Source organism: Haliotis asinina, chromosome 7 (assembly GCF_037392515.1).
Source record: "Haliotis asinina isolate JCU_RB_2024 chromosome 7, JCU_Hal_asi_v2, whole genome shotgun sequence".
Classification (NCBI taxonomy): Eukaryota; Metazoa; Mollusca; class Gastropoda; order Lepetellida; family Haliotidae; genus Haliotis; species Haliotis asinina.
The window spans coordinates 12,768,782-12,795,426 of NC_090286.1; the positions used below are offsets into that span (position 1 = coordinate 12,768,782).

General features: G+C 38.3%; 2 protein-coding genes across 4 annotated transcripts in view; one reads left to right on the plus strand and one right to left on the minus strand.

The window, feature by feature from the left end:
• LOC137291627 (microtubule-associated protein futsch-like) overlaps window positions 1-15,425 on the plus strand; it is a 163,269-nt gene extending 147,844 nt beyond the window's left edge. For all 3 annotated transcript variants that reach the window (XM_067823034.1, XM_067823035.1, XM_067823036.1), the window contains 3 exons: window positions 5,191-5,846; window positions 9,075-10,270; window positions 12,147-15,425. In XM_067823034.1, coding sequence (XP_067679135.1) covers window positions 5,191-5,846; window positions 9,075-10,270; window positions 12,147-12,288 — 1,994 coding nt within the window. In that variant the 3' untranslated portion in view covers window positions 12,289-15,425. The remainder of the gene's footprint in view (window positions 1-5,190; window positions 5,847-9,074; window positions 10,271-12,146) is intronic.
• Window positions 15,426-16,107: 682 nt separating this feature from the next.
• Window positions 16,108-26,645, minus strand: part of LOC137291626 (KICSTOR complex protein SZT2-like) — a 114,771-nt gene continuing 104,233 nt past the window's right edge. The window contains exons 60-63 of the mRNA XM_067823033.1: window positions 25,492-25,624; window positions 24,793-24,996; window positions 24,506-24,574; window positions 16,108-23,646 (exon numbers count right to left, since the gene is read on the minus strand). Of these exons, the coding sequence (XP_067679134.1) occupies window positions 23,500-23,646; window positions 24,506-24,574; window positions 24,793-24,996; window positions 25,492-25,624 (553 nt within the window). The 3' untranslated portion in view covers window positions 16,108-23,499. The remainder of the gene's footprint in view (window positions 23,647-24,505; window positions 24,575-24,792; window positions 24,997-25,491; window positions 25,625-26,645) is intronic.

The following is a 26,645-nucleotide window of genomic DNA, read 5'->3' on the forward strand; positions in this document are numbered from 1 at the left end:
AGTATGTATGGTTTTAAGCTGTTTTTAGCAATATCCCAGCATTATCACTACAGGGGACACCTGAAATGGGCTTCACACTTTGTACCCATGTACCCAAGGCTGACACTGTATCTGCACCTAGAAGAGATTGTTGTTGATGCTATCAACCACTGTTTTGTTGTCTCCACACTTTTTGTACCTATCCCCTCTGTCCTGAAGTAGGGATAATCCACACTTAATCACCATACATCAATGTTAGTGGTTTTCTGTAAAAGACAACCTGTCAGTGTCACATGTCATTCATGTCAGTACCATTAATCTCTTTTTCTTACTCTAGTCTGAGAGAAAAACATCATTAAACAGTTTCCTGTAATCTGAACTATGCTACACAGCCATAAAAGGCATTCAGAGATAAGGAGGGTGTGTGGTATTTTTATCTCGGGTATGTTTGCCTACGTATGTTTTTATTGATCTGTGAGTGATGTCATTGTTCGGTCACACGTTATGCATGATAAGCTGTATACTGTGTACCTCCCTCTGTGTAATTAAACCTTATTTGAGGAATTTTCTTCAATCTGACAGGTAACAGGTAGGGAGAGGTGTTTCAGATTTCAGATATGACATTTAGAGATTGAAATGTACAAGTGATATATAATGGCAGAATGGGAAGATGAATTTGTCTTCTCATATATTTGATTGCTTTATCTTTTTGTGATCTCCTGAGACATGGATGGATTCAAGTTTGAAATCTGTATCATCATGTTCAGACAGGCAATTTTCTACATGAGCCATGTTTTTGTGTCATAATTCATCTTCCCAATTAATATTTGTGACTGGGATGATTTGTTGGTGGAATAGTTGAGTGAGAAATGTACACGCCATGGTAAAACTGATGCTAATGTCAGTCACTCAGTGGCATCAAGATTCAGTTTGAGTTAAGAGGACCCACATGCCATTTTCATTCCAGTTGTAATATGAATCAAGTTTTTGTTCATCAGATAAACATTTTAAATAGTCAGGTCACCTTACTCCCATTCTTCAGTATGGAGGGCAACAAGGCAGGAAACATCCAGCAACTACAGCAGGCATAGTCTAGGACCTAAGCCCACCTTAGAGTAACTCTATCTGAGTTTTATCACTGGAACCAAATACTGGTTTCCATTCTCAGCTTATCCAGTAACATTCATTTTGTCAGGCTACACACGGACCCTTGTGATTTATTCCCAGGACTACAATAGGTAATGGACCTGTAACTGATTGAGATTGATTTAGATGGTTCCATGTATAGCCTGACTATATACACTTGGGTCACATACGCAAACTCTTTGACAGGAATCAGTGAAGCTTAGTGCAGTAATACCCTGTTTGGGGACACGTGGCAGTGATTTAGTTTATACTGCTCCATGTTCTGTTGAGCTCCCATCAAGCTTACATTAACATCAGAAGGGCTTCTACTGATGAAGTTCTTGTATGGTAACTGATACTGATAAACCTTGTAAATTCCGATCCTTTTGGTGTGAAGAAATATATTTATGTTTTTGTTCCCAAGAGAATTTGAAAAAAACTTCTTGCTTCGAATTTGATTTCAGTACAGCGTCTCCTATTCTTATCAGATGCAATCCTATTCATGTGGATGGGAGCGTTTTCAGTGAATTCATTTGGGTGAATGAAGTTCCTGATTGACAAGTAATTTCCTTAGGTCATTTTCTCTACACATATCTGAAAGGAAAAGGAATATTGGTATAATAGGAAGTGGTAAGATGACAACTTCCTCAAGAAGTTTCTGTAATACAAAGGCCAGGATTGACAGGTTAACTGTTTCCTCTGGAAGTCTGGATATCAGATGCTGTAAGCCAGTCCTTAATCCCATTGGTCATTTGTAGTCCAGGTAATTATGGGCTAACAGGAAGTAGGTAATTACATGGGTCATTTTCCTGTGTCCTCTTGAAAATGCACAGCCCTCAGTGACAATCAGATACTAAAATGTTTTGAAGTCTGTATATGTTTTTACTTCATGTGATTTCTTACAAGAGAAATATTAAGCTTTCCAATTTAGTTTGTATTATGTAACCCAACAACTGTTTAAGTTTATTGTCTTTAAACAGTCATATTTGGTTTTCAGTAATAGTCATGTTTAGTCAAAGTCTAAATATGTCATGCAGACCCCTGCTCTTTGCAGTATGTCATGCTCTTTACTGTGTCTGTCATGACATGACGCACTACAACACAAGTCAAGCACCATTCTTATTCTGTACCATGTGAGGGTGTGTACCCTCCAACACTAGCTTGGATATACAATATGGCTAGCTCAATACAACATGACTCACGTCAAACCTTTCGTCACAACCCAAATTTATAAAAGCACCTGCCAAATAGTAATCAAAGACCATAAATCAAGCGACAGCTTTTCATTGAAGTATTTTAAACATTTTTGTATGTATGTCACAGCTTGTAGAAAATCTTCAGTGATCTCATTTATTACCCCAGCACGCCTTTCTATAGACTATTATGTAACAGAAATTCCCGAGTAAGCTGTGGATTGATAATTATGGGGTAATGTTGTTGTTGCCTCTACATTCCATTTGTAACAGGTCCGACCCAACAGTCCATTGTAGCAGCACAAGCTGGCCTTGTACGGGAACCACGTTTCCTTTACCAAGCAGTTATATATCAGTAGTCAGGGATCACTTGGTTAGTTTGTAACTCCACATATATGGAACAGACATAAGCTGATAAGCAACACTGTTTCCTCCCCTGGGAAATTTGTCCACTTTTGTCAGCTACAAAATTTTAGATCAATTCATATTTAGTGAATATCTTGACAATTATATATTTTATATTCAGTTTCAGTGACTGAGGCTTGACTAGTTTTCAAAAAGGTAATTCTGAAGATAACTCAGACAATTTTAAGAAGTGAAAGTCTTTCATATCTTGCAGACCAGCCTTTAAGAGTTTTATTTCATTCCCGGTCCTATTGTGAAAATATATACAGTTGTTCGTATTTCCATCATGTATGTAAAAGACGACAGCATGATTTGACAGCTGATTATGATTCCAAATCCATAGGATGACTTTGTCAAGTACAAATGCTTCATACAACTGAGGGAAACTTAAAGAAGAGATCACGTTAGTTCGTGTGTACTGTGTTAGTTCCTGCTGACTGACAGTTGTCCCTGTTCCTTGTCGCTAGGTGGCTGTGGGGCATGTGTGTGTGCCAACTGCCGCTAGGCATAGATATAGTCTTCAGATTCCAGACATTTGTAGATGGCATCTGTATATCTACTCCATCATTATGTAATAATGATCACCATGGCTGGCTCCCTGATGGTCATGAGGCATCAGTGTGGGAGCAGCGTACGTACATGAAGAGATACTGTATTCTGCCTGTGTACAATCCACATGGCTGATGTATATTCCTGATGTGTACCAGCGTATTGTTGATTTTGGTTTGAAATTTTTAATGTGCTGTCATCTTGAGTTTAAGAGTCATTTGACTGTGGGTCAAATTTATCTTGATTTTTGTTTGATCATTAAGACCAAAGTCATGCCTTCTACTTAGTGTAGCTTGTGGAGCATTTTCTCGTCACCCTGAGAACCCTCTGTTCCCAGTCTTGATATTACTGGATTGTTGTTAAAACCGGAATAACACCATACTCACTCATCTGTTCATTAAGCAGATGTAGTTACTCCTTGGGCAAGTCTGTTCTTTTAAAAGTGAACTTTTATATGAAGTTGTAATGTGCCTGTTAACCATCTATTGCTTCACAAGTAGTCTTGGTTGTATTCTCCCCAGGAAGTTGAAAATGACAAGAAGGCAAATGAATCATTGACAAGGGTAAAAATGTAGCTTCGTGAGAGCTCTTGGGCATGGATTTGAAACTCTACGTATGCATAAATTATTTTATGTATATAATTATAAGAAGACACATGGAATTTGTTAATTGCCTGTTCAAATAAGATGAAAAATATCACCTATCAGTTATCACGTGGCAGATGCATATAGCATTATTACTGATTTTTACATGAATCCTGAGCTGAAGATATTGATATGCAGCCAAGGGAGACTCATTTGGCAAATTGTCTGCAAATATTGCCTTCACTATTCATTGTATTCTGACGGCCATTAGTATCAATTGCTTGTTTGCAATAATCTCTTTTGTAACACATGGGCTTCCAATGAGGGGAAGTGTCGTATTATCTGTTGACCAAGTAATTACACATCATCAGGAACATTCATTTGTATGTACAGTGTATGACAAATGCAGGATTCCCTCATCAGTGGTCGAGATGGTATCACGTAGTTGTACTTGCTTATCTATTATCAGGTCTGCATGAGATCATTCTCACAGAGACGGAATGTATTACCTGACAAATGGGCTGTGAGTCAGAGCATAGATTATTTCCCTCAAGTCTTGCGGTTATTGCAATGGTACTACACGATTTGATGCTTAGCTGTTCCTTGAGTGTGTTGGTGAGGTGAGTTGAACTCATCTTTGGACAATTTTACACCTGAAAATCATATGTATGCTTGATTCTGTGTGGTTCCGTGAGGATCCTGTCTTGACAAAGAGATGTAACTCTTAACAGTGAAATGGCCTGCAACTGCTGTGTCTTCCCATTAAGTTACTGAATTGACAGCTTGTGATGGATATGTTATTCAAAGTCATTTCACTCTCGTTAGCATACAGCTGATATGATTATAAATCTATATTTGATAGCCTAATAGTAACCATAGTTACTGATGTGGTGAAGTTGCATGGGGTTCTTATTGCCGATTCAAGTCTTGTGTATGGAAGTGTTTCATGCTGTGCTGTTACTCAATTCTTTTTGCTGTTTCATCTCAGTGTAGTGCGAGTCAGTTTTTAATGTAGACACAGACTTAACATGTGCTAATGACATTAACAGTATGTTGTGTCAGAAAAACTTGTTTAGCTTCCGCATTTCAACTTTTTGACATTTCAGGCTTTAAAATCCATGGCTTGCTTAGCCTGACCTTTGGAGATGCTTTCAAGATCAGTGTTAAATTGTCAGCCTTGTGTGATGTCAGTTCAGTCTTAACTTGATTCATCAGAAGGATGCCAGTTTAGTTAGATGTCACAGAAGGAATTTGATAAATGGAAAAACACGACCCATCCTCATCCTTACTGGGTTTGTAAGCTTCACTGAAAGCTTACTCAACTGGGCTTCTCAAATTTGTATTTTATGTTTCAGATTCAGAATCAGGAACTAGTCCGAATATTCAAAATCACTGGGAGTTAGTGGACAATCCAAACCAGAATCCAGACATTGGATGGACAGGCCAGTCAAACAAAGTGAACCTGTATAGTGAGAACATTGTGCAGGAGGGAGACACCACAGAGGAAGTCAACCGGGAGTCAATCCGGGACTTGTCATCAACCAGACAACAGTGGGAGACAATTTTGTCCCCTGTTGCTGAAAAGAGTGAATCCAGGAAAAAGTCAACAGTTAGACACTGGGAGGTGAATTTCCCAAATAAAAGGAAGTCTGTGACCATAGAAGCTGACCAAGTAGACTCTTCCCTCACCAATATGGAGGACACACAGGGCAAGTATGCTAACGAAAGTGCCATCGAGCGGGAGATTCGGTTGAATATGGAGCGCGAGGAGACACTCCGGAGGGAGCAGGAGGAACGTAAACTCCTCAGAGAGAAGGGCAAGGTCGATACAACGATATATGAAAGTGTACCAAAGGATGATGAAACAAAGCCTATGTTTCACGAGTTGACTGAAGCAGACCGTGGCTCCGAGATGTGGAGGAGGGAGACAATTATCCAGCAGGAGCTTCGAGAACAGGAGGAGAAGGAGAAGGCGCTCAGGAAGAACCAGCATGTCGAGGATTCTGGGGAGGTGAGCAATATAGGATGTTGTAATATTGAAGAAATATATCAGTTTTCTCAATAGCTGAGCTAGGATTACATGAAACCCTCCCATACTGTCCAGCAAAGTGGTAGTCAGCCCCCAGTGATTAAGCCAACTGACTCTCAACTAATAAATATGTTTACAAAATCAGTGAAAGCATAATTTTGGCAGTATCATGTTGATAGCATGAATGTAGTTTGATATTTCAGACAGTGTGTCATAATTATTTTTAATGGTCAAGCTCTCAGACGCTTTTAGGTATCATTAAACATTTACAACTGCCATAATAACTGGAACGTTGTTGACTTTAAACACCAAACAAACATAAAGTTTTACTAACAGTTAACTGTTGTGGTTTTTGTATTCCCAAAGTAGAACTAACACTCTGTCTTCAGTTGTTGGTCATTATTTCCTGAGCATGAGTGATTTCCTTATGCTTAGAAGTATGTTTATAGAATTTGTCAATTGATGCTTGAGATTAAGATGTGTTTGTGCTCCTAAAACTATAACAATCATACTATGTCACCCTGTTGTTTAGGGGTGACTTTGACAAGGGTGAAAATCAGAGACATATTGAAGGTGCAGGTTTGCCATATTGCTTGCAGGCTGTGTCTTACATAATAGAACAAAGACTATATTGTTACAGTTATACTTGTGAATTGGCATGTACTGACATTTGGAAAGCATTGTGTCCCATTTCTTAACCTGAAACAACAACTGAATGATCTCTGGTTTATTTCAGGGACATCGTTCGTTCCGTGATGTTTCACATGTTAATGATGATAGAGGTTCACTATAACCATATTGTTGATAGAGATAAGTCATGGAAACATTAACACAACTTCATTCATTTATGATTTCACAAACTCCCTATACGTTCTTGATACTTCAATATCTGTGGATTTCTGTAAATATGAAATCCTTTATGCACATGTGACCATTTAATGAGTAACATTAATGTTCCTTTCGACTTGGTTTGTAAATAATGATTCAAATGCTATGTGAATGGGGTTTTGGAACAATATCAGAAATGGTTTGCATCGCCACGTAGCTTGTATTGTCAAATTGCAATGAACATTAAATCAGTTAAAAGTAACCAAGGGGTATTAGGAAAATTCACATTAGACCTGAGAATCTACGGGAAATGATTGTGTTAAAAGCTGAATTTTAAGTTTGTTAACTTTTGGTTCAAGAACAACAAATAGATGGTCTTCAGAGTTAGTTTTTCAGAACTTAAAAACACAAAATTTGAACAAATCACAAACTGTATAAGATTATTACTGTTGCAAAAGCTTGATGCGTAGGTAAATCTGTCATAAGTTCCTGGTAAAACCAAGGAAATTGTTGATTCTAATACTCAAAAATAATGACAGAACTTGCGAGCTGATAACCTCTTGGTGTCTGAAAGGTGATTCGTATATTCCTAAAAGTCCTTCAGCTATGCCTGATATTGGATGCAGAAAGGATGCTTCTCTTAATGCAATATTTGTATTTCATGCTGGGAGGTCGCATGTTCTTCCTGAAAAGCTAATACATTTATTTTTGGAAATAGGAGACCAAGGTTCATTGATATGTTGCTATGAAAGATCATAATGTATGTCAAAGGACTCCAAAATGTCTGCATGAAATTTAGAAAAAGATAAAATATTTGACAGTTTACGCCTAACTGCGTAACACCTTCGAGTAAATTCATTATAATGGAAAATCCTAGAGAGCATGGCCCATCACCTGTTTGTGAAATATCCTTGATCTTGCTTGAAGTTAACCAACAAAGAACAGCAAATGATCCTGGACATTGAAGAAACAGGCGTCATGAATATAAAAAAGAATTGTTTAAACAATAGACAAATACCTAAGGGATCTGGATTTTGAAGGGAGAATTGGATCACAATGCAGACAGTGTACCTTGTGCAATCTTTCACACTCACTACGTGTGTCGATCACATTATTGGAGAATGTATTGGCATTGAATATTAGGACTGCTGACATTTAGAGGGAATGATCAAGTTTTTTTTGTGGGCATTTACAACTATATGTGAAGCCCATTTCTGGTGTCCCTGCTGTCATATTGCTGCATTATGGCTAATAGAGGTGTAAAAGTATATTCACTCTCAATTTTACTTTTCAGTATTTTTTATCATATGAAAATTATGAAGAGGATGAATGTTTGATAAAATAAAACAAAAAAAGTTCACAATCAAGAATATATTCAAAGACATCTTTTGTAATGATTGAACAAAATATCTCTTAGAAATGTCCCCCCAATATGTTCTAAATCCCTAACTTTCTGAGTTCAATATGTAGTAGGCAAGTCATCAATCAGATGCCAATGAATATGCAAGCACATGCATGCTACTGAAACATGCAAGCATTAAGTTTAAATGTGAATGCTGCATCACATCCCTGATGGCAGACATGTTGCCTGCCATGTTCCAGTTGAGGAGCAGGGCACTTCCATCTGTCTACACTGCCAGGTCGCTAGGAAAGGCGGAATGCTTGCAGCAAACTGGGACATCCAGGCTACGTTTATTCTGCTATTTGTTAGTCCAGATAAAGTTTATCATGACAGACTTCTGTGAGTCTTCACTGATGTCAATATCTAATCAATGAGCAAGTTATCAATGTGGCATTTAGGATCAGATGTCGAGTTTTGAAGGTGTTTAGGCTGAGGTCAAGCAGGTGTACTGGTCAGATTAAGCTGTCGGACATTGCTACAACTATTCTTCAAGCCAGCATTAGTGTTTAGTAACCAGATTTCATGGTAAGGGAAGATAAGATGTGATTCTGAGAGTTTCATGTGGTGTGAAACAATTAGATGTGTGGGTCTGCATTTGTAATACAGTATATGGTATGCTGGTGACTTTCCTGGAGATGTAAGTGTTTGTTTGTCATGCTGAAGACCCAAGTTCAGTCCCCGAGATTGGTACAATGTGTGAAGCCCATTCTTGGTGTATGATATTGCTAGAGGTGGTGTAAAACTCCACTCACTCCTTGAGATGTACTGAAATATCTTTAGGTAACATGTGAAAAACTGTGGCATCCTAGGATTTCTACTTCTTTATGCCTTCAATGCAATATATTTTTCATGTCTTACTACATTCATCCATCAAGTAGTAGAGCATGTGGTCGATAAAGGTACTGTACTGAAATGTCCCCTGTCGTCAAAGACGTCATATTGTATTTGGGAGACACTGACAAAGGTTTATGTTTTTACAGGAGTCGAGAGCTAATGGTGAAGCTGAGGAAACGAGAGAGAGCATCATTGAGAAGGAGATCCGAATTCAACGAGAGAGGGAGGCAGAACTTCAGAGACAGAGGACAGGCAGGACAGCTGATGAACCTGCATCCCCAGCAGAACCTGAGCAGAATCATAAACAGGCCGAGCCACAGAACGATATTAACCACAACCAAACAAAGGGTGTGTCTTATGAGAAGGCAATCTCAGGTTATAATCATGAGGGTGAGAGTCTTATAGCGCGAGAGTTGAGGGAAGCAAGAGAACGAGAGGAAGAACTGCAACTCCAGAGGTCAAGATTGAATCAAGTAAGGGATGTTTCAACACCACCAAAACAACAACAGCAGCAGCAGCAGCAATCACAGACAACGCCAGCATCCAAGACAACTCCTAAAGTTTCAAACTCTTCCCCTGCAGCACGCCAGGGAACCTGGCAAAAAGACGTTTCACCTTTCCTTCAAAAATCCAAACGTAGCGGTTCTGTAGACTCTCTGGCTTCTAGTCACAGCACTGGCAAATCACCTTCTGATTTGGGTGCACATAATCAGGAAGAGGATGAGTTTTCATACAAACCACAACCGGAAACACCAATTGAACGTGAGATTCGTCTGGCCCGAGAGCGAGAGAATGAACTAAGAAGATCAAAAGGTCTTCCTGATCTTCCTGATCCCAAAGCAGAGCAGAGAAGTGGTCCTCCTCCATCTCTGTCAACATCCACTTCGGAGCAGTCTCCTCGGTACTTCCGGTCCCCCGTGGAGAACAACAACACAATGAAGCGCTACTCTTCCAACAGACTCCAGCAAGAGATCATCAAGCAGAAACAGAGAGAAATGGATCTACGCAAGGAGGGGAAGATTATCACCACGTCTGAGGAGCACATCCAACCACTCAAATATGTGGCTGTCACAGGGCAGGAAACTACCCATGCCAATGTCAAGAAGAACTTTGTGACGAGGAAATCGTCTGCAGGGTACACCCCAACAAAGTCTGATGAGGTGGACAGTGCTGTGAATGTGAGCCAAGCCCCAAAGACAACCCCCAAGACAGAGCTTCTGAAGTCAAGGAAGGTGATGTCTGCTGGGGGAGCAGGGTTTTCATACAAGGAGAGTCGGAATACTGCCGAGTCAAAGATCGAGAGAGAGCTGAGGGAAATGAGAGAGCGAGAGGATGAACTGAGGTAGGTCGCATCTGTGGTAGATGATGAGACAGGTAGTTACTTCAGCGAGTATTTAGACATGAGATAGCAACCTGTTCTCATACAGGTTTTGTTTGTTCTGAAAATCGATGAAAATGGTGTTTGTGGACAGATATAAAGAACTATTCATAATCATTACATGTACTTAAAGTTTACATTTAACTAGAATGGTATTTTGTATCACAGAGTCTCGGTAAATCAGAATGCTGGGTTTTTTTGTTACAACTGAGACCCTCCTACAAAATGTCAGTTAAGTTCCAGAGCCTTGTGAACTGGATGATCTACTTTTTCTCAGGTTGTACTGGAATACAGATACATCCATTTTTTGTATACCTGAGCTCTAAACAGTGGATCTGTACAATGTGTCATTTTATCCAGGTTACTTTCAACTTCAAACTGAATGCTGCTTTCAACTTCAAACTGAATGCTGCTTTTCTACATCAATGAAAAATGTATTTCTTGCACCACTGTTATATGATTTGAATGAACGGATCACTCTGGCCTTTAACAAACACTCAAAACTTCATTTAAAAAATAATTTTTTGAAGGAAACTAAACAATATTTCTGTAGAGCATGCAAGATTAGACACTTTTCAATTTATTCCCTGATCACATTGTGTGCTCTGTCTTCCGCATACATAGGATTGGCTAACATGAGCAATAACCTGCCTCCCAGGCCTGGAGAGGTACACAGGAAACTGTAAATATTCCCTCACAAAGGGAGACATGATTGTACACTGGCAGGACTGTTGTGCCTTGCTGTGCACATACATTAGGAATCCTGTCTGGCAACTTCTGACGCCTATATAAGGTATCCTGTTTGTATCACAACAGCAGGTCATCAGGGCGACCTACAGTAGCGTGTCACCAATTACAATCTCTCCTGCAGGGCACAATATTTGCTTAGAGTTATGAGTTATGAGACCACAGCAAATATATTGGAGCAAGTGGAGCTCACAAAAAGCTCATTGACAAAACATGGTTGGTATAAAAGCTTATGAAACTGTTGTGAAATGGATGTTGGATGTAATTGGGAGGACTTGGGTTTGTTGACATTTAGCAGGAAGTCCACTCATTTCCATAAAGAATTTGCTGCCATGGGTTGACCATGGTCAGCATGTTTGTGAATAGGGTCAGCTGAATAGTCTCGTTAAAGATTCCGCTCATCACAAAACAGACCCAGGTTCAATGTTCAGGTAGAATTCACTGGGTATGTTCAACACTGCAATTCCCTGGAGTCCACTGTTTCTGACTCTTTAATTGTTTAAGGAAAGTAATCTGAGATGAGTATTTCATGTGAGGGGAGACTTGTAAGCAAGATATAGTCAATAAAAAAGATTAACGATCATGATTTTCTTTTCATCTATTTTTGTAATGTAGCACTAAATTTTGCACAAAATATTCATAAACCATACAGTCTTTTTGTTCAATATCTGTCATTCAGGCACATGGCACAAACTTCACAAATTGTCAAAATTTCTGTTATATATCTGGGTGCTTGTTAATGACACCACTAAATGCCCCTACCAGTTATGTACTCAGGATATCTGCTGATTTTGTGTTTTGAATTCTGAAATAAGGAAATATATTTGGCTGATACAGATTCAGTTTTGAGTGTGAGTTAGTCAGTGAATGAATTTTCCTAAGGCTTGTCGCATGTTTTTTTTAAAATTGGACACATCACATTTTAGACAGTGTTAATTACATGTATGCAGTTGTTGTTTGAACAGTTTGTCTTCAGTTTGGAAAAAAAAGTTTATTTTCATGTGATGGCATGAAAAAATGGCAGACATTTCTTAGCTGTTGCTCAAGCTACATGATAACTCCATATCCTGAACAAACATATCTCCTATTTCAGGAAACAGAGAGCCACACCAGGTGACGGGAAGGAACCCAACAGTCCAAGGGAGGCAACTCCAAATGGAAAGTCTGATGGAGAACAAGCCTCAAACAAAAAAGGCAACATAGCTGCTCAGTGGGAACAGATGTGTAACAACTGAACAGTATACCTGAAAAATAGCTGAACAAAAGATGAACTATCAAGGAGTAATCAATCATAATTGTGGAGAGTATTAATATTGGGGAAAGGACCATTATGGTGGAAATCAAAGATTGAGAAATATAATTCCAAATTGTAAGATAATCTGTTAAAACAGATTTAATCATACCACCAGGATTGTTGAGAAATCATAATGAAGTTAAGGACATCAGTCTGAAGGATATGTCTAAAAAATGAATTTTATTGTGATATGAATTTGAAAACTTTTCACTGTTGAGTTAAGCGAAGTACATCAACAGGTCTTCTCATCTTTGTACCACATTCCCTTCCAAACAGTGCTCCATGGTGCTATAGCCTGAAGCTAGACAGTAGCAGCTTGTACATACGGTGATGTTGCAAACACTGATGCTGGGGTCAGTGTCGTGCCTGGTGCAGCTATGGGTGTAGATTAAGATGCATATATTCAGAGTATGTATGAAACTGTAGGGGACCTCCTTGGAAGACTGGGATCTGAAATGTACAGACTTTGCCAAAAACATATATATTGCATTATACAGACAGCATATGTCCGTCAATCAAAATATGGCATGCTGCATTGTAGGGAGCATCACACCTGTCTAACACGAACAAATGTAAATATCATTGTAGATATCGTGACAGGCTTGCTTTGTATGTAAAGGCCAATAATATATTCTGTGAGTGTAATATGTGGTACACTCACCTATATGTACTGTACATGTTTGTCCTGTGAGGCATCGCTGACAGACAGAAGTGTTATATCCCAATGCACATGTAGACTAATACTTGGACAATGACCAGCATTGCACACACGTCCCTGACAATCTCCACTCATGTGTGTGAACATTGAAAAACACCTGTACTTAAACACTAGGAATATCTAAAGTACAATCTGGACCCTAAGCCACTGTAGCGTGTTTCATAAAGCGATCATAGTGATACATTTATCGGAAGACTGTGATGGAGTCTGTGAGTTTCGATAACCTTCACTCTTAATTATAATTATTGCTTTGTGAAATAGGGTATTGGCCTAAAGCGTGAGTCAAGTAACATTCACTTTGATCTAATTAGTTCAAAGGCTTACAACTGTAAGGGTGAAAGAGAACAAAGTCATACTATTTGTGCAATGCTTATATGGTGTATATGTAATCACAGCAATATACTGCAGAGTCAGCTGTTTTTGATTGTGTGCCAGGAACAAAAATATACATGCAAGTTTATGAATGATGTTAAATCTGAACAAGACTTACTACAGCCATTGAATGTGATAATTGTACATGATTACCCTGTGCCTACCTTTACCTACACCATTGCCCTACATTCCATACAAAATACTGTACATGTCAGTTATTTATAGCAATGTAATCACATCCAAAGCAGTGCATGTATTTTGCCTTGTTTATACTAGAAGAAAAAGTAGAAAATTCCCCAATGTGTTTACATACATTTTGTCATCAACTGAGGTTCAGTCAGGATTCATCAGCAGTTTATGCCATGTCTTCCAAAACACCAGGTGTCAGATCAAGAAAGGTGTCTACATTTTGAAATATGAGTTTCATCTAGCTTATTTCGATTTTAAGTCTGAAATGTTTTTCAGAGCACCTATCATACTGTTGAAATGTACCTTTTGCCAAGTCAGTGCAGGCTGAACTGCACCAAACTGTTACATATTTATTCATGTCCACCTTGGCAACTGCACAGATTTCATTGTATATTAGACGTACGGTATAACTGAAGTTCTCCCCACAATCTTTATAAGTGCCAAGGGGCGAATATGTCACATGATGTATAAAAGCAATGTGACTCTGATAGGGGAATATATGTATGTAGGACCATACTAACATGGCTCTTTTTGCACATGACATTGTTGACAACAATTCTTGGAATTTTAACTTCATGGTTATTTATGGAAATTGATATGAATATTTCAAGACTTAATTTTGTTTGAGATGTCTGATATATTCATGTTACTTATTAAATTTTCATAAAGGAGTGAGATACAGGTGATACTATTCAAGAAAGTATCTCCGTAAATATTTACGTATTGTTTTGTCAGATACAGACATATTTGTTACAGATACAATTATACAGTTTCATCCATGTTGTATTTGATTAACACCAAATCTAATTCCATCCTTCTTGTACCTTGTGGTTTAAGTGTTGTCTGAACATGATTAGATTAATCATCAGCTTACCAGATTGAGCATTTACTTGTACATTTCAAATTGATTGTGTGCATTGCATATGTTTGTTATACTGTTATACAGAGACAGTGGCGTCAATTACATTCCATTATATGTACATAGCAACGTGCATATCAGACTATGCAGATGCAGCCTTGGAACCTGTCAGTCACTGTGATACCTTTACACATGCCTGGAATATTTTGTGCATAAAATAAATATCTTTTTGAAATTTGAATTATTATACCAAGACCAATATTCCCTAGTGCGCTTTTGTTTATCAAGGTAAATAAATATCTGGAACTTTTTTTTATAGCTTTTGTAGAGGTCTGAATAATGTAGAATTGTATACAGAAAAATGCAGCCATTTTCTTGATTATCTCCACATGTGTAACAACCTATGTACACCTATGCAACATTTGTAATCATTTGTAAGAGAAAGGTTACAATCAGAATTGACAGATATTCGTAATGTGAATATCTGAAAATAGATATGAACAGATTCATGTTTTAGAAGAATGGTCATAGGGACATCCTATGTACAAATTAGAGAAAATTTTCTGTTTGAAATGTTAATGCAAATTTTAAAACTGTCTTTAATCAAGAACTGTCATGAGAATAAAACTCCAGTAGGACAGGTGCCAAACAAATTTAACGTGATGTACATAAATTTGTTGTTTCCATCTCAAGTTGTTTCATGACTGTGACCTATGGAGTTATTGAAGGAAAGAAATTCAGTTTGACAATATTCCTAGTGTGCCTTACCAAGCTTAGACTGACATACTTCTATATGACCGTGCAATGAGTTGCCAATACCCAGATATTACATGTATACACCATACTGTGAAAACATATCATTCAGATCTGGATATGTTACATCACACTTATAATCATCTTGATGTCTCAAGCAATAAATATGCATTATATTAACATACTCCTTACTCGTTTTGTTTTGCATTCTACATGACATCAGTGATTTGAAACCTGAGTGTTGCAGTCTTCATGATTTGAGTCATTTGGAACCTCTGATTGTCATGTTTTCTACATGACTTTGGTGATTTTGAAACCTGTGTTGCATTCTTCAGGACTTGGGTGATTTGAAACCTACTGCCCATTTAAAACTTTGTTGCTTTCACAACCCCCTCACTGCAATCAGTTATCAAGATGCTGCTGTTGTTCTGCTCTCTGCCAACACTTCTCTCTTCAGTAATGGAAACGAGAGCCTAGTGTTACTATGGTGGTATATTGCTTGGTTGCATTCCTCATGGCTGTCACCTTAAACTCCAGTCTTGTTTGTTGCGTAACACTGCACTTGGCAATATTTCAGCTCTATGGCAGTCTGTAAATAATTGAGTCTGGACTAGACAATCCAGTGATCAACATCATGAGTATCTATCTACACAATACCATGGCACGTGTCAACCAAGTCAGGGCTCATCTCCTGTCCTTGTCAAGCTGTAATATTGCTAGAAGTGCCCACAAAAAATTCCACTCAAAGACAATAGTTATTGCTGATGTCATAACATAGACACTGGGACTGTATCATAGTCAACATTCAGTATTTTGGATATTAATCCAGAAGCTGACCCTGAAAAACACATAAACACAGTAGCCACAGGAAGAATTCATAGTTTATTTGCTTTCTACAGGCCATCATGAAACAAGGGTACACTTTTTACAAAAGACATGTATAAGTTCATATGTTCAACACAAGTCAAAGCAATTGATCTGATCACATTCAAGAAATTACCAAAGTCATGATTCTACAAAACTGTCCAACACAAAATCGGGAAGTACTAAGTGACAGTGTGGGCAACATATGTTCAGGAACCATGTGAAAGGGATCAAGCCTTAACAGAAAATACACCATCACACAATGTGAGCAACTTCTAAAGCTCATACTGGAAGACAAAAAGCAACCATCAAGTCCTCATGTGAATGTTTTGGTGAAACTAGGTCCATACATCCCAAATATCCTTTAAATCATATCTACACATAAACTGGAGGAACAACCAAGAACTCTTGTTCACTCTATTTACTGCATTGTGTTATATAAAAAATGGAGATTAAAAATTGGATTTCTGCCTTTAAACATAGTGAAGTATCACTGACACTGACATGGTGATAAATGTCCATGATATCACTAATGGGTGGCAAACAGTTAAAGGGGCACTGACGCGGAGCGAATAATGTTTCTCGCCAACGGTCTAATTACGAAACCAAACTGCAAATTGGTCAGCGCCCACTCCTTCGACCGTGACGGACAAAGGAACTGGGCTCCTGTCAATATTAGCAGAATTTCTTCACCTAAACAGTCAGGAGGCCGGATGCCCATCATATGCCATTATTTAAAAATATCCATGGTATTCCTTGTCTGATCGCAAGAAAATATCCCAGCAGTGTAGGTTTTTTCGGATGCTTGGATGGTATAGTTACTGATCCAATTTGATCCTCTATATTTAATCATGCTACATGAAAATATGATGTCTACAGGCACGTAGCAAGCCATTTGTTTCAGTCCGAAACATTGCAAAGCTTTATATTTAGGTAGTTTTGAGTGAGTTTTCAGGTGTGATAGGAAATATCATACGTAAATTTTGGTAGCTATGGTAGCTACAATGGTTTATTATTTATAATAATAAAAACACACAGTTGATTTATTTGAATTCGTAAACAAAAAAACCGATGACTTTGCCTTTGGTAGAGAAATCTGAAAATTTTCTTACGTAAAAAAAACCTTTATTTCAGCTATTTACCCAAGTACACAGCAAATGCCTGTATGTATTCCTTATGTAACAAAATTCCGTTGGTATCCTCAAAACAGTTTCGGCCCCTAAGTGTTTTCAGGCTGCATGCGACACAGAGATTACATCTTCCTTGCTGTAACTGGCGTTTGATGGTGTAAACCTACAAGTGTTATTTGTCATCATTGTCTGGATGGTCAATTAATGAATTTATAACAGGTATAATTAGTAGTAACACCACTCAGGTTACTCAACAAATGATCCCATTTGGCATTCCTCCTGTCTGGAGTAAATACTCAACATTATAAATTAAGGTCTGTAATGGCAAATGTATTGTATGTTATGTAATATGTGCATATAAGTGATGCAAGAGGCTTTATCAGCTGAGTTACAAAAACAAACATCGATCAAAGGATTAACCGATAACACACTGATTGATTAATTACTGTTATCTTCTAGCAGATTTGTCAAAAGGCAGTATGTGTAGATGACTACAACCTGTTGTAAAGGGCGAGTGTAAAAACAACATCCTCCCTTCAAAGAATTAACCACCCTTGCGTTGATTGATTGATTGCTCATGGTTAATTAAATTACTTAGAATAGCGGACATCATACAGTTAGTTGCCAGGTGTGCTATCTTGGGTGACCAATGAGAGGGCTATCAGGTTTTCACCAACGAAAGACGTGAATCGATGTGTTACTTTTTCGTAAATTAGACAGTTGCAAGACACAAGACACAGAGAAGGATTATTTACCAGCTGCAGATGAATGGAATATGATTTCTTTTATGTGGATATTGATGGATACATTCCTGAACAAGGTAGTAGCCTGACATTGTTGGTATAAAATTAGTCTGTTTTACATTCATTATTTGCATTTTGTTTTAATTTATTTGTTGTAGCATTCAGCAGAATCTATATGACGGAAAACACACACTAGATCGCGTATGTGTGTGAAATAGGATCCACATTGGGAATCTATACAATGTATAAATGTTGCTGTTATGTTAGAAATTTACTATGAGTATAAGCAGATCGTGTGTTCTTTCATTAATTTTCAAAATCATACAAATATGACAATAAACTAATTAGGGTTATGAGACAAAATATGGAGACGTACATTGGCTTCGATATTTTCCCGTTCTAATAGTTTTACCATTTCTACCACTGGCAGATGATTAACCTTCAAAGTGTTTCATTTGTTTTCATAATACATTTGTAATGAAGTAAAAATGACTTCACCTCAGTTGATCTGTCTATAATTAAACTATCAAGTGCGCATACGGACTGCGCGGCAGAGGTCACAAACCAGTCACAAATTCTGGGATATCATCTGGGTATTCACAGGAGAAAAATCAATAACAAAAGTTTACACCAGTCCACGGAAATTGCTCCGCATCAGTGCCCCTTTAAAAACATTGCATTCAAACAGACAGTAGCACCTTGTATTTCCTTTTTTCTTCAGTCAGGTTGAAATCACAAGACGTATTAACCTGAAATTTCTATTCTTTTTTCCTTTTAATATTGTTTTACAGAAAATGTTTCATTAAAAGAGAGTATGCCCTCTGTACACTATAGCTGAAAGTTTGAGGCCAGAATCTGGGGGCTAATCATCACCCAGCACTTCTTTAAGACTCAGCATTAAGCCTAAATACATCAACACAGACAAGACAGTAAGCCAGACTTCACAAACATGCTAGTATGGTTAAACACATTTCATATGAAAATCATGTATAGAAGACAAATAGTTAAAGGTGTAAATCAACAGCCTTGGCCCAGATGTTTATACCTAGACTCAAAATACATATATGTAAACCCAGTTCAAATGAGAACATAAAATTATCTGAAATCTGAAAAATCTTAAAGCATGCAATATGAAAGTACACAAACTTGCACATGCAAACTGTATGTACAGACCAGAAAATATGTCCATCCGGTCTTTCATTGTAGAAGGAAAAATGCATTAAAAAATTTGTACATTGATTTGAAAACCTCAAGCTCATCCTTGTCTCACTGTGTTGTTCATTTCAATACAAGAGAGTGAGTAGTTTTACGCTGCACTCAGCAATATTAGTTCCAGCTGTATGGTGGCAATCTGTAAATAATCAAATCTGGACCAGACAATCCAGTGATCAACAGCATCAAAAATATATTGAGAAATTATGTTGGAATATGCTACTCTGAGAGAGCGGGTTCGGATCCTGTATGGGACTCAACCATAATAGCATCAGAATCTGTAATCAAGAAACTGTAAACCCAAATATATCATATGATATAAATTATAATTCAAATCTGAATCCATATTACAAATCCATATCTGCATTGCAATGCTACTTTTTGCCACAAGTCAGGTTATACACTCACCCAGAGCCTAAACTCATGTGTTTGTATGTATGCCATGGAATACACCATGGCAAGTGTGTCTGTTTTTTTCTTGTCATTGAAAAAAGTTTGAGGCTACAGATATGAGTGATGACATACACTGACAGTTCAACAACATACAAAATTCCAAACATATTGAAATCATGTCATTTATCTGAGAAAAGCAGGCACAATGACCTTACCAAACCCAACTTTCAAGAGTCATACGAAGAGTATCTCCAAATAATGATTATTATTTTTAATCACCAGCATATCGCAATATGTCTTTTAGAACTGTAATCTTAGGCAGCCATAATGTTATCAATGAAGGATCCTCCATCTTGCTGATGACCGGCTACTGAGGTTTGGACAAAACATATATCCCAGCTTAGTATGGCTTGTGCTGGAAGTCTGGATGCTAATAAAGGTGAGGAAACAGCAAAACGAACTTGAATTCCTCTAATGATAGCTTCCAGAAATTCAGGTGATCATGATTCTCTTGTTGATATGATTTAATTAATTATATACATATATGTACACAGTCCTGAGATCTAAACCGATACAGTGAAAGCTGTCTAAACCGGCACTCATCAGGGCTGAAGACAAAATCTGGTTTAGTCAACGTGCTGGATTGTAGAGCTGATGATGAGTGTACATGTCACAAACTGGACTGAGACTTGTCGACAACTTGCCGGTTTGGACAGCTGTTGGTTTGGACAGCTTTCTCTGTATATGAATGAACACATTATTCAGAGTCAACGGCTCTGATCATAACACTATTCAAAATCAGTTCCACTCAGTTGAACATGATACAGTGAAACTATTGACATTTTGTATGTAACTTCACATAGTATGCTATTCTTGAGCATTAAACTTGTAAAAAACAACCCACAAAAAATAAGAGAATGATGCACAGTAAAAGATTGGTATCACAAGCTCAACTTCTTGTCGTCTGCCAACGTGATGCTGCTTCAAATTATCATGGAGTCATGGAGACTTGACTCAGAGATGAGGTAGGTGATGTACCTTTTCTCATCCACTTAGACACTTAAATTGTAAAGTTTAAAAAACAAAGAGTTTATGAAATTTGTCAGACAAGTTCAAGTGGTTGATAGCTAGCCCTTTTGCTGTCTTCCATGTTTCGTATTTGCGGCATGATCTAGTATATCTATATAAACAAAACATTGTACCTACATGGCAATGTTCACAAGCTTATTCTGCATGAGGTGTAACAGTCCAACAGGTACTGGTCACCCCCCAGCCCAATCACCCATCATCACAAAAAGACACAGCTTCAATATCAAACACATGAATGTTGTTCTGTGTGAAGTCATGAAGTCCGGATGTTCACGTCATCAGGGTATGTTGACAACCAAAAGTCTGAGCTGTCCCTTGAACAATGTGTTACTCTTGTGAATGGAAAGATGAGATAAATCTTTCTTACATGGAACATTTAACATATTAGTAGACAGCTGTGAATATGACAGTTGAAAAAAAGGTCAGTGGTGTGATGATTCACTGATACAAATCATTACACTCAGCGATGAGTTGCTGATACAACGAATCGATACAAAGTTTGACATTGTAGTTTATCCTGATATGATTATTTCAAACAGGCCACAATACATTGATGTTTTACTCTAAATATTGCCAAATCAATATATTTCAACAAAGACTTACTTTTGTTTTATGACTGAACTATATAGATACTTCCCTTCATAATTTTCTTGGAAGTTCATGCATGAGGAACTATGTCAGACATAGCACTTCCATGTTATTAACCGTCACAAAGTCTGTGTATAATTGATAATTTCATTTCTGAATAAACATTGATAAATTTTGGCTGAATTTGATGATAAAAATTTATAACGGTTTTGTTTTGATCTTATAGTTGGTGTTATAATTAAGAAATTGAGTATCACGATACGTATCATATCACAACCCCTGTATCAGGATTTGTATGATATCAAAGCTTCAGTACACAATATTTTGGCAATAGATTGTCATGGCTAAAATTTTAGTATCGTGATGGATCATATTTCAAGTTGTATGCCCATACCAGCAATACAAAATAAGCATCAATTCAATGCCAACACATAGTGGTTTCAGTTGTTTTTTTTTCACTCACTAGTCATGTTTGAAAAACATCCAGTAAAACATATAATATCTGATGGACAGCAGTACTTTCCATAACCCTAACCCACTCCAGACATTACTACATCTATACTTTTTGGTATACAATGGTAAGTACAGTCAATATTTTAACCCATGATTGCAATAATCTTAAACAACACTTGACATAAAACAAGCTTTTAGTTCTCCAGGAACATAAATAATAGTGAACACAAACATATTCAACACTCTAAGCATTCCCTTACTTTCTGTGGGTAGTACAGTCATGACGACAAAACATGCAGAAAATTATACCGATACTCATTAATGCAGCATAAAATATCAGGGGAAGACATCAGAAGAACACATCAATGTGAGCACTATTCACTATATACAATATTTTTACTGACATTCATACTCAAATACTAGAGTCAGATACACAAATAAAAATTTAATACTCAATGTATGTCAATATTTGCTCATCATTCATAGATGTGATTAGACCGGTGGCCTGGCACAGCAACCCATACAGTTGCTTCCCTTACACATGTCAGGATCATGCTGGTCATCTGGTTGAATCCCAATTCTGACCACTTGCATTTAGGAGCTGTGGTTATTGGTTGCAGCTGACATGCTGTGACAGAAATACCAGAGTCTTTAAATCAAACTGACCCAAGAAAGTCCCTATACAAATACTGATTTCATGACTAGATAGTTGACATTCAACTTGTTTGAGCCAGATATCTATCATATAGCCCAACCCCAAACTTTCCAAGCACATGTTATTGTCTCAAGTACTGTCACTCCCTCAGAATACAGACATTCAACATGAACACTCTCACCTCCAACAGAGACATTCAGCATGAACACTCTCACCTCCAACAGACATTCAGCATGAACACTCTAACCTCCAACAGAGACATTCAACGTGAACACTCTCACCTCCAATAGAGACATTCAACATGAAAACTCTCACCTCCAACAGAGACATTCAACATGAAAACTCTCACCTCCAACAGAGATACTCGACATAAACACTCTCATGTTCACCATTCTCACCTCCAACAGAGACATTCAGTATGGCACAGACCAGCTTCCTCTCTGGGAACTGTTTGTTGTGTACCTACTTCTTTTTTCAAATATTATAATTCAAAGATAATAGCAAGCATAAGTAGACAGATACAAGCAGAACTGTCCCAACAATACTGCAAACCTGGCGCTATGACAGAAAGCACTATAATGATACATACATTAGAGAATGAAATCTGAATGCCATGAATCAGTCTGCTCCTTCATTTTCTTACACCATGGAATTATGACAGCTCTTATTTTACGAACTATTAAAACTGACAAAAAGTCAGTTTAAAGAGTTTTCAGACTAACACAATATTTCACAAAAAAATCTTTAGACATACAATACTTTGAAAAGTTAGTTTAAGACAATGTCTTACAGTATATATACAGGATTGTAGCAAAGGGATTTAATATTGAAAGACTATGGTATAAAATGTTTACAATGTCTCTATAGTAACACACAGTTGCTGTCACTATTATCTTGCACAAACCAATATCATACACTATTATATAGATTCCATTACTAATATGTACAGTATGTGAGTATCAATGTGTGTCCACTTCAGGGATAAAGCACTAGGAACCAAGGAGGGTCCATGAAGGTCCAGTGACAGCATGGATCACTTGATGCATCAACACCAGGCTTCCATAATTGTCTACATCCTCCAGCACGTGGAAGACTAGTTGACAGTACAGATGGATGTGGTTGACAGCCATGTGTCTACTGCAGCATGTATGTCCATGTGTGAAATATACATGCATTGACAAAGTCCTCGATGTGAGACTGCGTTGTGAACACTGGTAGGTTGGGGTTGGTTGGTGTGTGTTCCTGGTCCAGCTGTGGCTCCAGGTGAACGATACACAGCTCCTGTAGGAGAGAGATGGAGACATTAGGTGGACAGTACACGGCTCCTGTAGGAGAAGGATGGACACATTAGGTGGACATTACACAGATCCTGTAGGAGAAGGATGGACACATTAGGTGGACATTTCACAGATCCTGTAGGAGAGGGATGGAGACAGTAGGTGGATATTACACAGATCCTGTAGGAGAAGGATGGTGACATTATCTGGACATTACACAGCTCCTGTAGGAGAAGGATGGACACATTAGGTGGACATTACACAGATCCTGTAGGAGAGGGATGGAGACATTAGGTGGACAGTACACAGCTCCTGTAGGAGAAGGATGGACACATTAGGTGGACATTACACAGATCCTGTAGGAGAGGGATGGAGACATTAGGTGGACAGTACACAGCTCCTGTAGGAGAAGGATGGACACATTAGGTGGACAATACACAGCTCCTGTAGGAGAAGGATGGACACATTAGGTGGACAGTACACAGCTCCTGTAGGAGAAGGATGGACACATTAGGTGGACATTACACAGATCCTGTAGGAGAGGGATGGCGACATTAGGTGGACAATACACAGCTCCTCTAGGAGAGAATGGTGACACCTGCTGGACAATACACAGCTGTGGACAATACACAGCTTCTGTAGGAGAGGGATAGTGACATCTGGTGGACAATACATAGATCCTGTAGGAAAGGGATGGAGACATTAGGTGGACATTACACAGATCCTGTAGGAGAGGGATGGTGACATTAGGTGGACAATACACAGCTCCTGTAGGAGAGGGATGGTGACATTAAGTGGACAATACAGCTGTGGATAATACACAGTTTATAATTGACAAAGATCACAACAAAAACACTACTCACCCCTCTGTTAGCCTTGTAGTCAACGGAGGTCATCATGAACATGTCCAAGTTGTTGGGATTGAGTATTATCTGAAAGAAGAAAACATGTAACTAAATCATTCTTTGTATTCTTTAATGACAAAAATGGTGAAAACAAGTGTATGCATGTTTTACATATTGGAACAGGGTTGGTAGTTAATGTGTAGATGATATAAGCAGAAAACAAAAGGACCAACTGAAATCTCTGTCAGCTGCTACCATACACTTATCCAAACAATACATCTGTTGGCCATGTCTTGTCTACTCACAACATGTCTCTGTTGACTGTCTGCACTGATGAAGCTGCGGTGGGTGTCGGGGTATTTGTTGATGAGGACGTCAAACAGCAGGGTGTACCACTGTAGGGGCATGTTAAGGAAGGGGGTGAGCTGGGGGTCGACCTCATCCAGGGGTGTCCGGGTCACCATCCCCAGGAGCTCCAAGTACTCCTCAAAGCAGAGACGGGCCAGATTCTGTAGACACATTCCTCAGATATAGCTGCATATCTGACTGTGTTATAGACAACAGAAATGCATAACAACATCTGACTGACTAGAATGACCAATACCAATGACCAATACCAATATCAATGACCAATACCAATACCAATGACCAATACCAATGACCATATCAATGACTGATCACGCCCATGACCAACCATACCAACAACTGATCTCATACTGGACTACATAAATGACTGACTTCAACAATAACAAAATATTCCCAAAATGACCATACCAAACACTGATCAGACAAACGACTGACTTCTCCAATGACTGACAATACCAGTGACAGTTGACAAAATGTATACCTCACAATCAAATCTACAGGTATATCAATAACCGACTTCACCAATGACTGATGATTTCAATGACTGACTCTACAAATGCCTGCCAGCACAAGTGACTTACTTCACCAAAGACCTGACTTCACGAATGACCAGCTACATGAAAACACCAATCACTGACCAGGTTTTGGCTCTCTTCAGTCTCGCTGCGTTTCTTCCTGCGAGTGTCCTCGTCCATAACCTTCATCCGGTTCCACAGATAATCCCGGCGACACTTCACCTTCGACAGCTCCACCATCTCTGCAATCTTGTCTCTGGCAGATAGAGTTAAACACATTCCAACATCAGACATAGCTGTTGCATATTCAAGTCTACAAGAAGTTGTTAAATCATGATGCATTAGAGAGATATAGTGAATATTCAGGTTCACCTATATTAAGTTTACGATGCACTCAGCAATATTCCAGCTACCTGTGGCAGTCTGTAAATAATCCAGTCTTGTCCACACAACTCACTGATCAACAGCACAAGCACCAATCTACCCGACTGGGATATGACATGTGGACAGAAGGTCCGAATGAACCCAAACATTCATACAAACTCACCACTTGCAAACAGTGGATAGCCATTCGCGAAACATGTGCATCACACACACAGTCACTGAACAAGGCAGATTTCTTTTATGTTTTCATTAGAGCAGCCATGCTGTCGGTGACTGTCTCCCACATAGTGTGAACTCAGGGCACAATTGTTAGAAGTCAAATAAGGACTTCAATTAAAAGCTCATGGTGTTCGGTGGTCACATAACAACTGTGTAATGTAGTGTCAAATTAGGAAATATTGGGGTATATAGTGTCATTGAAATATTTCATTGGTTCATATTTCTCTCAGTAAAACTACATGAACTTTGGAAATTGTTGCATTATTTCTATGTCTTCCATTGATGTGAAACAACATGTGTCAACCAAATCAGCGAGCCTGACCACTCTGTCCCATTAGTCGCCTTTTACTGAAGATCAATTCTATCTTCAATATTCAAAAGTCTCATAAGCTGAACATTCTGGACAATCAATACAAGACATCCTCACACTCCATCTTTATAGCACCTAGGGCATTGTCTGCTTATAATGGAAACAGTGAGTGAGTGAGTTGAGTTTTACTCAGCAATGTTCCAGCTATATGCGGCAGTCTGTAAATAATCAAGTCTGGAGCAGACAATCCAATGATCAACACCCAATCCAGTTAATCGCCTCCTAAGACAAAGCATAGTCGCCTTTTATGGCAAGCATGGGTTGCTGAAGGCCTATTCTACCCCGGGACCTTCATGGGTCGATG